General features: G+C 39.3%; 1 protein-coding gene across 1 annotated transcript in view; it reads left to right on the forward strand.

Annotated features, from left to right (window-relative positions):
* GABRB3 (gamma-aminobutyric acid type A receptor subunit beta3) overlaps window positions 1–12168 on the forward strand; it is a 195879-nt gene extending 183711 nt beyond the window's left edge. Inside the window, exon 9 of the mRNA XM_090064919.1 lies at window positions 8366–12168. Within this exon, the coding sequence (XP_089921045.1) occupies window positions 8366–8716 (351 nt within the window). The 3' untranslated portion in view covers window positions 8717–12168. The remainder of the gene's footprint in view (window positions 1–8365) is intronic.
* Window positions 12169–13476: the final 1308 nt, after the last annotated feature.

Genomic DNA, 13476 nt, shown 5'->3' on the forward strand with positions numbered 1-13476 from the left:
ACACAGTGTATAGCAAGATGCTAACTTCAGAGACATTTTTTACATGCTGTTTTTACATTTATATTTTTTGGTATGATCAAAAAGTGCATTTTATTTAAATGTTTGGTACTGAAGAACTACTAAACATAACTGTGATGGAAATGAGCAGGGAAAATATTGCTTCTGTCTCCCATTGTGGAATACAATGATTGAATTTTTAGCAGAAGATTTGATTTTACAGCACCCCTTAAAATTTATGGCATATTAAGCAGAGAATTAAATGAACCTGAAATAATTCAGATATTACAAATTACCTAACAGTAAATCAAACCTCATAGCAGTTCCCCACTGTAATAAAATATTTTCAAACTGGCTTCAAGGCTGAACTGATCCGGAAGAAAAACCTGTCTGGGAATTAAGATTAATGAAGATATATATGGTAGTCACTGGCAGCTCTTTCTTTTTAGTTCTTCAATAACAGTATAATATTTAAAAATTTGAGCACCTCAAATATGGCTGCTGTCTGGGAATAAAGATTTTGGTGTGCCAGTTTTGATCTTTAGGAAATATATAAAAAAATTTACATCAGGTTTTATGTCTGCAAAGTGCACTTATTCTTTAAAGATGGCAGTACTTAGCATATTAGGTTGAGCAGAGTTACTGGTAAATATGTATTCCTTAACCTAAGAAGGGTGAAACCAGAGTGTCATTATAAGTCTTCATCTTCTCCTGTGAGCTTTAGCAGAAAAGAATAGATACAGATAATGATTTTTCAATCATTTAAAACTAGTATAATAGATTTGCTGAAGTTTAGGAAATCTCAGGTGTGTAAAAATCAGGGCTAAGTACAGTCCAAAAGCCTGAGGCTGAGTCAATTCAGTCTTTGCAGGTTAGTTTAAACTTTAGAAATTAAACTAACTAACAAGTGAACAAATGTTAACATTTTGCAGCCACAGCCTGCAGTGACTCAGACCAGAAGCAGGGCAAGGAGTGGGGAATGCTAAAGCATGGCTTCCTGGCGCATAGCCAGCATGAGCTGTGTGTTTGCTTCCTCTTCCTGCTGCCCACAAGGTCTCTGGGATTTGCAGTCTGCAATCACAGCAGCAGGACTCTGCAGGGTTGCTCATCACTTCTTCCTGCTTCCAGGTGCTTCTGGGATTTGTTGTCCACAGTTGCAGCCAGCAGTAAATTCAGCAGGGCAGGGAAGGGCAGCTTTGTTCTTGGGAGAAGGGGGGTTTAACCCCCCCTCTCTGTTCCTAAACCCCAGCTGGTGCTTGCCAGGGTGGGGGGCAGCCCCTACTTCCCCTGGAGCAGACAGCACAGCACAGCCCATGGCTAGAAAGCATGCTGGGATGCTGTGGGACTGTGATTTAATTTGAACTAAGAAGGGGTCTGGGACAGAAGTTTCATAAACTGGTTTGACCCAAATCCGTTGCATGTGATACTATATTCAACCGGACTTATGTTAAACCAGTTTCAACTTTTTTGGAACTAGTTTATGTGCACTGAACTTCTGTTCTGTTACAGATTTAAACCGGTTTCTGATTATTTAAACTGTAACTTCTGTCCCTAGCCCAGATGACAAGCTTTCAAAAAGGACCCTGTTTTTAAACATGTAAGGTGTTTTACCATTTTTCATGCCTCTTACCCTTCCAAAAGGAGTGACATTAGAACACATCACACATGCAGAGAACTCTAATCACTCAGTGACAGTGAAGATGGGGGTTTGATTAAAATGATTGTGAAAAAGAATATTAACAATTTGCATATATAGTTATTGCTGATTCAACAGAGAATTAGTTAATGATGTTGCTGGCTGCCTGAAAAAGTACTCTTCATGAAAAAAGTCAGTTCTGCAAGGAGTGACAACAGTAGAGGAAGAAAGGGGACAAAGGATGCAGGTTCAGAGAGAAGAAACTTTAAAGGGAAGGAGTAGGACAAAGGTCTGCTCTCTTAGCTGCCCCATGGCCCACCTTGAACAGGAGGGCTCAAGATACCCACTACTCAGAGTACTCTTTATCCAAGTGAAGTGGGGGGGCAGCTCTTGAGAAGTGAATGATGTGGGTTTGAGATCTCTAAGCTAATGGTCCTCCATGTAACCATTAGAATGACATACCAAAAGTTCATGTCAGCAGATTTTCTGCCAGCTGCATGTGTAGATTAAAGCAACTGTGGATGCTGCACTTTGTATTGAGATCAGTGATGTTAGTTTGTACTAGGTGCACAGTGCTTACAGTGCTTTACCTCATATCTGGATAGTAACAGCAATTAGGCAGGAATAGCATGTCCAGCTGCTCAGACTTAGGACCTCTGTGCATGTACAGAAGCTCAGGATTAGGCACCTAGGGCTCTTGATAGTTGAAAAAATATGGACACCCCATGAGATCTGCAGCTGCTGGAGTTGAGTCATTCATGCCCCTTTTTGCAATTTAAGTGCCTGGTCCCTTTGTGCATCTAAATGGCAGTTTCCTAAGCACATACCTGGGAATTCTTTAATCATTCCCTTGCACTGAGGACAAGTGTGAACATTAGGCAACATACTAACTGGGCACTATACCTGAGAATGGGAAAAAAGCTAAAGAGAAGGGAGACCCTCCAATGTTTTAGGTCTAATGACTGAATGAGTAGGAAACTTTCTCAGGAAGTGGGGGAGACAATTTCTAGGCTACCTTTGCCCAGATGGGATTTAAGCAGGGAGCTTTGATTTGCAAGCATAATTTTCTCTATGTGCCACAGGTTACGCATTATCCAGGCCCCTCTCATTTTGCTCATTTTGAAGCTGAGCCACTGCTCCCTGTATTTAATGCTCACTGGATAAAATAGATGGTGGCCATTAAGAGCAAGGCGCACCCCCTCTAATTTAATCTTGTCCTCCTGACTCCCTATATCCACTTCCCTCCTCTGTCCAGGTCCAGCTTCAAAAGGAGTCCTGTGAGAGGCAGGGAGGTAGGACTTGATCATGCCTAAGCTGTGGCATCGTGGTCAGAGCACTATGCTGTAAGGTTTAAGGAGCCTTAGATCTTGGGTCTTCTCTGCTTTCTGGGTAAATACCCTAGCCCCCAGCTATCAGGCTAAAATAGAGCAGGGCCTTCTGCCTCATCAGACCCTGCTAAGTGTGGGTTTCTGGCCACCTACCTTTTCATGACTTACATAGTTATGAGTCCAGAATGAATATATGTAATAGTTGCATACCTGCCCAGGGTGACGTGTAACCTTGTGCGCGTGCTCTCCGTCTACATGTGGAGAGCTGTGCATCCACAGCACAAAGATAATAGATTTACAACCTGCACGTAAGTGCCAGAAACACCACTAACACTGCTACAAAGCTTCCATTTAGGTTCATGGAAGGAAACAGAATTCTTCCCCTAGTTTATTAATTTAGATCTCATTCCAGCTTCCTAAATATTCTCAAGTTCTTTTCAGAAATTAAGCAAGAGCTTTCCAGAGGGTTGAGGGAGAGGAAGATGATATGTCTTTACAGGAGGTCAGGATTTTCATGGGTGATATAGTTTACTGGACCAGCTGTATGGCTGAAATAAATTAGACAGGCTTTTGAATGCAGTGCATTCTACTTCAGAAGACAACATTTCCAGTTCTAATGCACTGCATTCAAATACATGTCTATCTCAGCCATACAGTTGGTCCAATAAAAGATATCATCCACAAAAATCCTTGCTTCTTACATATTCTCTGGGCCATCACAGCTACAATATTACTCTAAAACTACCAAAACATGTGCCTTTATGGATACTTACAGCAAACTTCTCCAATGCATTGAAGGGGAAGAGCAGGAGAAAGACAAGTGTTTATTTGAAAATGTATTCATGATGATGGGCAGTATCATTGACAGAGTGGAGACAGGGGATGCACCTTGCTTGTATGTAAGAGATAATAGTGAGGGTGAGGCTTGGGCATGAAGGCCTTAAAAACAGAGATGAGTACTCTGCCTCTGTGGTGAAGTGGTAGCTAATGAAATGCTGCAAAGAGGGCTGATGTTGTCAAACTGGTAAGCAGGGAAACAGATGCGATGCAATATTTGATCTGGGGTCAAAACCATGCAGGCTTCTGCCAATATGCTGCAGCAGTCAATAGCAAGTTTCTGTTGGTCTGGATCAGAGATTCATTTGTGTGCTTCATGAGAAAAGTATAGGTCTTCTAGATATTCTGCAAAATGGTTTTTAAAATGCTGTTTAGTATTTGTATGAACCAAAACCAAAAGAGCAGTCTGAATCAGTTATTTTCTGGGAAAGCTGTAAGTGATAACTGCATGCGGAAAGGCTTCTCAGTTTCTGACTGAGCCTGTCTGCCTCCCTCTATAGATTCTGCTTATATTCCAGTATCTTGCACTTGTTTCTGCAAACCTCAGCCCCATGCTCATATACATAACAGATGCAGCTCGCTACTGTAGTGAAAAACTATTCTTCTTAACCAGGCCTTTGGCTTCTGAAGCCTACTGAGTCAATTTAGCTTGATTTTTTTAATACTATTATTTATAGGCACCCATTACAAAAATATGGGATTGCCTTCAATGGTTTGCTTTTTTATTTGCCTGATTTTTATTCTCAGAACTATATATTTGTATCTTGTTTGCATTCAACTTCACAAAACATTAGTTCTACTATGTCATGATTGTTTTCACTGGGAAAAAGACATTGTAGCATCTGTAACTCATGAATGAAATATCCATTTCACATTAATTTTTAACAAGAGTGAAATAAGCTAAATGCACATGTACAGAGAAATATCTATACCTATGCTTTTAATACATCATTCAGGGCTTGCAAAGTACTTCCCAGATGACTGTTCAAGCTCTAAAGCTCCATAGTGCAAGATCACTTCATCCATTACTGAAATGCAGTCACTTCTGGAGCAGAGAGGTCTCACTGCACTCAGCAGTTTAGGGTGGAAAGTAAAAAACAATTTAGCAGGATGAATTTTAGATGTGAAAATTAAATAATAGGAACTGGAAATTACCCTAAACACTAGTATTAACATAATATTCTTATACCGTTTTTCATGGAAAGTCAAAGTTATTCAAAGAAAGTAAAATATGTTTAGATTGGCCCAAAATGGCCAGCAGAGCATTTTTTACATTTATTGATGCTTTCCATTGGCAGACAGTTGCCAGAAAGATCAGAAATGGTTCCCAAATCTAGCATAAGGAGGAGGAAGGAACAGATTAGGGAACAAACCAAGTAGAGCAGCAAAATAAGGACACAGGACCTCAGAAAATCAGACTTTAGCAAACTCAGGAAACTGGTGGACAGGATCCCCTGGGAGGAAAGTCTGAGGAGAAGAGGAATCCTAGAGGTGACTCTGCTTTAAGGAGGCCATCTTAAAGGGCAGAGGAGCAAGCTGTCCTGATGTGATGGAAGAACGGGAAGTGCAACAGGAGACCCGCGTGGCTAGGGAGCAATCTCTTAAATCATTTGAAACTCAGAAAAGAAATTCTGTAAAAAAGTGAAAACTTAGTTATGGCACTAGAGAAGAGTATAAGAGTATTGCATGTGCTTTCAGAAAAAAAGACAAGGCCAAGACATGATTTTAGATGCAGCTGGCAAGGGCCATAAATGGCAAAAAAAAAAAAAAGAGAGAGAGAGACAGACAGAGAGAGATTTCTACAAGAATGTCAAAAGCAAGAGAAGATCAAAGAAACCACAGGTCCCTTACAGAATGCAAAAGGCAATCTATTTATGAATGATGCAGAGAAAGCTAAAATATGTGATGCCTTTTTTACTTCAGTCTTCACAAACATGGGTGGAGGTACCACATGATGAGTGGTTGGCAGCAAAGATAGGTAAGAAGCCTAGAATAGTAGAACAGGTTAGGGATTGCTTAAAAAAACTAGGTGCTTTCAAGTCAGCAGGGCAAGATGGCACGCGCCCTAGGATTCTGCAGGAATGGGCTGAGGTCATTTTAGAGCCAATGCTATCCTCTGTTAGAACTCACAGAAGTTGGGTGAGGTCCCGGATTACTGGGAAAGAGTACACAGAGTGCCCATCTTTAAGAAAGGGAAGGGGGAAGATCTGAGAGACTACAGACCAGCCAGGCTGACCTTGATACCTGGAAAGATGATGGAGCCGTTGTTCAGGGACTCTGGTGTGAAGCACCTAGAGGACAACAAAGTGATCAGGAACAGCCAAGCACAGATTCACCAAAAGCAAGTCAATCTGACCAACCAGATTTCTTTCTGATTATGTGACAGGCTCTGTGGTTGTCGGGGGAAGAGTGGATGTCATATACCTTGACTTTAGCAAGGCTTTTGACACTTGTGTACCGTGACGTTTTCATTAATAAGGAAATACAGATCAGAGGAAAGTCCTGTAAAGTGGATACATAACTGGTTGGATCCTCTTACTTAATGATTAGTTATCAATGTCACATTCTCTAGTTGGGAGGAGGTATCAAGTGAGATTCCCTAAGGGTCAGTCCTAGGTCCAGTATTGTTTAATATCATCATTAATGATTTAGACAAGTGCACAATTAGCAAATTTGTGAATGAAACCAAATAGGTGGAGTTGCAGATACTCTGGAGGATAGGATACAGACCAGGCAGCCCACATCCAGAAGGACCTGAATGCACTGGAGAAATGGTCTGCAATCAATCAGATGAGGTTCAACTAGGACAAGCAAAAAGTCCAGAACTTGGGACAGAAGCATTGCATGCACAAGTACAGACTGGGGAATGACTAGCTAGAATGCAGTACTTCAGAAAAGCCCTGGGGGTCCTTACAGTAGACCATAAGCTGAATATGAACCAACAGTGTGCTCTTGTTGAAAAAAAGCCAACAACATACTGGGTTGTATCAACAGGAGTGTCACTTGTAAATCAAGGGAGGTGATTCTTCTGCTCTGTTCAGTGCTGGCATGACCACACCTAGAGTACTGTGTCCAGTTTTGCACCCCACACTTCAAGAAGGATGTGGACAGTTTGGACAGAGTAAAGCAAAGATCAATAGAAATGATCTGGATCATAGAACCAGGTCCATTTGGTGGTGGGCATGGGTAACTGGTGCCACTTTAGTCAGCGAGGGCACATGCCCCCCACAACGACCAGTCACTGATTGGCGGGGGGGGGGTGTCCCCCGTTGGCTGATCTTGCTCACCAGGGGGGATCCTCCATGGCTGATTGTGAGATGGCTGATCACTGCAGCTAATCACTGTGGCCACTTCTGGGAGTGCAGCAGCTCTCCACTCCTTGGCTGGCACTTGCAGGTGGGACACTGGCACTCCAACCTGCCCCCCGCCACTTATCGCCTGAGCAGCGAGTGTGGCTGGTCAGGGGGTGCACTGGTCTTCTCAGGGGGTGCATGTGCACCCCCATGCACCCCCTACACATCGCCACTGGTGGGAGGGGAACAGTGGCACGATGCCACCTGTGGCAGTGGGAGGGCAGTGGCAGCATTAACTGTCACAGCTCCCAGAGCCACAGCAGTTAACACTGCTATAGCTCCCCTGCTGCAAAATTTCAGGACCCATTGAGAGCACTATAGGCTGAATTATGTAATGCCCTATGGCTGGATCCTGCACATGGGATTGAGCTAGCACACAGCTGTATCAGGTGCATGAGATTGTGCCAGCATGCAGGAACAGGCCAGCATGCAGGGCAAGGTTGGCACACAGAATTGCACCCACACACCAACCCTGCACACTGACCCCATGCTGGATCAGGCCCATGGACTTTTCCTGCATACTGGATCTGGCCCACAGAACAGCCCTGCACCACTCTTCCAGTCCATGGAGCCAGTTATGTTGAGCGCTACTGCTGTAGTTGTTCACATTGCCTAAATATCAAGAATGACGGGGGTTTGGGGCTTGATTATCAAAAGGTATATTGTCTCTAGACTGAAAAGCTGAAAAGTTGCAAAAAAGTTTAAAAAGCAAAGAATTCAGGATACCTTCAGAAACATTTCAGCAAAGCTGAAGTGTTCCTTGCTTTTGGGCATTTCTTCTCATTTTATGAGCACTTTATTTTTCTGGTAGTAACAATAATAATTCTAGTGTGGAAGACTCTTTCAATGTATTTAATTTCCTATAGTGGAAGTTCTGTCAATGTGTTGTTTTTCTCCCCCCCAGCAGTGCAGATAAAACACTAATTTATACCTAATCCTGTAAAAGGCATGTTTTTTGAAGGGAAAAAGGTGTCTGACAGTGTGTAATGTGTTGTTTTTGCATCATATGCTTTTAGCATGATTCTGATCCTAGTCCAGCAAAATGTTTAAGTATCAAGCTCAACCAACAGAGTGTGCTTTGAAAGGAGTAATTCATATGTTTACAGTTAGACATACAGTTTGTTAATTTGGGACATCCATGAATTTGAATTTTATTTACACATGAAAACAATTCTGAAATTCTAACGTCCCATTTTTTCCTTTTACCAACTTAGGTGGATACCCATGGAAATATTTTGCTAACATCGCTTGAAATCCACAACGAGGTAGCAAGCAATGAAGTTACAACTAGTGTTACTGATGCTAGAAATTCAACAATGTCCTTTGACAACTCAGGAATCCAGTACAGAAAACACAGCTCACATCGGGAAAGCTTTGGAAGACGTACAATGGACAGAACAGGCCCCCACAGCAAGAGGGGCCATTTACGAAGAAGGTCTTCACAAATGAAAATAAAAATCCCTGATCTAACTGATGTGAATGCCATAGACAGATGGTCAAGGATGGTGTTTCCATTCACATTTTCTCTTTTCAACTTAATTTACTGGCTATACTATGTTAACTGAGTGACTGAACTTTTTTAAAGGACTTCAATTACAATAAGTGAAATATTACTCTGCCTGTCAAGTTTATATATATTTATATATATATGAACTTTTATTATATATAAAATACACATGTATGTGTGTATACATATATTGCGGGAGGGTGCATAGAAATATACACTATATGTATATGCACACATGTTCATATTCATTCTGAGATTATGGACAATTTATCATAGAATGCACATCAGAGGATTTTTTTAAATTGAAAAACAGGTGTCCTCAAAATATTAAGCCTTGAGAAAGTAAGTATTGTATAATATCATCACAAAACATTGTGTGTCATTGAAGTTTTCAAACAACTGTCCTCATATATGAAATCAGTATTCAAATACATTATTTGTAAATGCTGCCATACACACTAATCAGAAAGTGATATAGTTACACTAGTTAGTTTCAGATAGGTCATTAAAATTGCATAGCATCAATGTTAATTTCATCATGCCAAACTTATTTTCTGTGCTAATATTTCTTGTTGTTTGTTTATTATGTTGTATTAGATTAGTAGTTTTCTATGATCACTTATTTTCTGTTGTGCAGTAAGTAAGCCTGGTCACAGGAAAGGTGCTGCTGTAGTGTTTTGGAGATATGCATGTGTTCATAATACTTCCAAACATCCATTTCAAATATCCATTGGCACTGGAAGGAATCTTGGTAAGTACTAAAAGGTAAAGTGCATTTTGCTGCACTTGGACGGGTTTCAAATAACACGCCATTTTGACAGAGAACAACACATTTTTAGCACAACGTAGTTAAGAATTCAACGATTGCCAACATATTCTGCATCCACTATAGATTTTAAAGATCATTATTCCAGTAAAAGCATAGAAGACATCTCAGGTTACTTGCTACTCAACATGGAACCATCTAGCTATTTTCTTTTTTAAACTTGCATTTATTTTGTCAAACAGTCTTATAACATTGTATGTTAATGTAAAATATATTTGCATAATATGCACATATAAGTATATTTTATCAGGTTTTTTCTTTTTTGTGCTTGCTGTTGTGACTGCATGCTGTGTCATATTTTCGTTTTTGTGGAGTTGCAACTTTTTATTATCTAGACTTAAAGAAATAGAGCATTTCTACTACTCCAAGTCAACAAGAGACCATTTTTATATTTTATTTACATACACACAGTATGTATCTGGACACTCATGCAGCCAGTATTCTGAAGTCACAAATCACAAACAATAACAAACAATATGTCTTGTTTTATGTTAAATATGTTCAGTCAATTTCTTTATGCAAATATGACCACTTTTGTTTTCTTTCCAGTTCATCCCCTCATCAGTATTCAGTATTCCAATATTGTAGTTCTAGTAGTAAAGGGAGGCCAGTTCAAAGCTGTAAACTTAACTGTTATTTATCAGAACTAGATCTTTCTAAAGGAAAAAAAGATATATTTTTTGTAAACAATGTTTCTACCACAAACATTCACGCATTGCACCAAGGACAGGAGGAGATGCAGGTGTAAAAAGGAGATGTAAGCATGGTTCTGCCAGTTCTCTTCATTCTTGTAGAATTTCAAGGGAACTTGGTGGTGGGAAGATTCCAGTTTTTGCCATTATCCAGAGACATGCTTGGAGGAAAAATGTGTGGATATGCAACTGCCAAAAAACAGGAAAATGGGATGAACTTGAAAAGACTGCCTTTGATCCAACATACCCTGTACCCTCAGTAATGTCTGATTTGTCTGTAAGTAGTATTTGTGCTGCAGTATTTGTGCTACTACAGCATAAGATCTTTCAACATTTTGATTCTAATTTGCTCCAAGGTACAAAATTACTTGGAGCAAACTGATAAACTATGTTCTAGGCTAAAATTCAAAATACAAAATCTCAGGATGCAAGATCTGAGCTAGCATCTGATTCTTGGACTCATCTCGGTATTATTGAAACATTTCCTGTAAGTCATGAATAGGACAGTACAACAAGATCCTGTCCTATGCAGGGAGCTTGCAGAAAAGCTGTAATTTAATTCTCAGTTGCCGTGATTTGTGTAGGTAAACGGTTATGCATGTGTGCAAGTGTTTGTGGGATCAGCACATTTATGTTCCCACATATTTGTCTAGGGTGGGTGTATTCAGAGCAACTATCACTGTGGTACTCAGGCAATTGTAATGTATATCAACAACATAGCATTAAAAGCACCAAACGAACTGTCATTACTGGCCTGAAAAAATCCCTTTTTTAAAAATTCCCCATTATAAATTTCCATGCTGGATCATAATTGTATTTTGAGATTCATAATGGCTCAATCATTTTCAGACTGAGAATGGATCATAAGCTTCATGACATTATAATCATACATTCATTTAAATATTTGAATCACTAAAAGCACTTAATAGGGTTTTTTACAAGCCTTCATTGACTTACTACCCTAAAATTTATTTAGCAAGCATTTTTATTAAAATATGTAAGTTTCAATGGTTTTTCATTAGAAAAATGACATATATAAAGCACGCTTTGAGTAGGCCACATCAGAAGAAATAACTGGATTAGATTGCTTTTTCAGAGGGGCCAGATATGACAGTTGCTGAGTGCAAGTGCATGGCCAACTCCCATGATTTCAGTGCTAGTCTCTGTATTTCCTCCTAAAGACTTAGCACTTGGAGTGATGTGACCAGATACAAATGTTAGCTTTCATTTTAAAAAGCAGGAACTTTTCTAGTCCTCTTTGTTGCAGAAAAATGACCAGTTCAAGTCCTGTTGAAGTCACTCTTGGTCTTTCCATTGACTTGAAATGGGAGCTGGTTCCCCTTGCTCATTATGCTTTTTATTTTCGTTTCTTTCTTTTTTTTTATTGGGGGGGGTATATTATTTCCCTCCAAAGTATGTATACTAAATTGGTGGATATTTCACAGGATTTTCTTCACATAAGCCTTGCCCAGTGTTGTGGGATATACATACATCATACTCTGCACAGTATTTTGAAGCCTGACAAAAGCCAGCAAATTCTAAATTAAGGCTAACACTCTCCTGAACTCACACCTTCGTGCCTTTTCTCTGTCTTCTTCTAGCCCCATCACAGACACACACAGCATGTTAAGACCAAGCTTAACTTTACAGTTTCTGGCTTTTGTCAGCTTATGCCAGGTCCTGAATGTTATATACCTATCAGCGATTTTAAACTTTTAATAATAACAACAATAATTCTAACTGATTTACACCAGAGTAATTCATTCCATGACTAGGTTTCAATAGTTAGTTAGCCCTTTTCTACTTCAGAATATAACAAATGTCATTTTGGCATCATTCATTAGGAATATTATTGTGGGTAGCTCTAAGTTGATTTTATCCCATTGTAAAGATAAACTGAAATCTATGCTTTTTTTTTCTACTTATGGCACATTTATGTATTGTTGGTATTATTCAGGAGTGGGAATAAACCATCACAAATTGAATAATGAAGGGACAGTATATGAAAATGTTGATGAATGAATGCTCATTTATTAAAAAAAAAGGATTTAAAAGTAACTGTTTTATTTTTCCTGGGTGGGGAATTATAGTACATTTAGCAAATTTGTGTTTCTTCTGGTTTCATGTATCTTCTGGTAGTTAATCAGATCCTTTAAAAATAAAAATTGAGGACAACTTATTTCCAAAATTGACACAAAAGTAAATACATTGTGTCTTCACTTGGAATCTATCCTAAAATCAGGAGCTTTCTTCATTGTTCTGAAACAGTGCAAATTCTGTCCATTATATTATGGTAAAACTCTCCATGGAAAATCAGACTTGAGGAGAGAAGGATTAGTCTGCTACAAGCTATTGTCCTTTTCTGCAGAACAATCTTCCTCCATTTCCTATGTAGCCTTGTTCAGCCTTGTTCAGGAGGTAAAGAAGAATGAAAATCTGAATAAAACTCCATCTGTTTCACACAAAACAAGAGGAGGTCATCAAGTCATGAATAATTAAATAAAGAAGCAAACATTGTCCTAGGAATACAAATTGTAACCTTCATACTTTTTTCTTATTGTTATATTATTGGAAGTTTATTTTAGGGGATAATGGGCACTGAAGGATTTCAATAGATTTTGTTAAGTCATCTAAAAATAGGTAATGCTGTCAATGAAAACTAAGAGAAAACAAGAATTTTAGAATGACTGTGTCTTCAAGTCCAGGAGTCCTGGGAAAAGACAAGAGTTTATGTTAAAAATAAGACCATATTCTCCTATGTAAATCTCATGGCGTATATTGGTTTATATCACAACAGAAGTTATAGTCAAAGCTATTCAAAGCTCATTGAAATTAGGAGAAAGATTCCTGCTAACTCCAATAAGTTTTGATTTAGTTCTGGTGGGTGTCAAAGTATCTACCAATGTAACATTCATTATGTATTTAAGAAACAAGTACAGATACATTGATTTAACACACTTTTAGACCCTTTTAAAGGATTACTGAAATATATATTTTAGTGTTGTGAGTGAGAATGTCATGGAATCATAAAAAGGCATGACTGAACAACCTCAGGAGGTCCTCTAGTCTAACTTCTTGCTCAAAGCAGGGTCAGGCCTCACTGCTTTCTGCTTGAAGACATCTTTAAGGGTGCAAACAGAAGTGGTAATTTTCACCAGATCTGGCCACAGAAAGCAGTCTATAATCATGACCAAACACAAGTGCAACACTGCAGACAGCTTAAAAAATGGCTGCATGGGTGAAAATCTGACCCCTCAAGCAACAAGGGGTCGGATGAAGATGTTTCAAAACAGAGCACCT

This window comes from Crocodylus siamensis, chromosome 1, assembly GCF_052110815.1.
Source record: "Crocodylus siamensis isolate JL-2025a chromosome 1, ASM5211081v1, whole genome shotgun sequence".
Taxonomy (NCBI): Eukaryota; Metazoa; Chordata; order Crocodylia; family Crocodylidae; genus Crocodylus; species Crocodylus siamensis.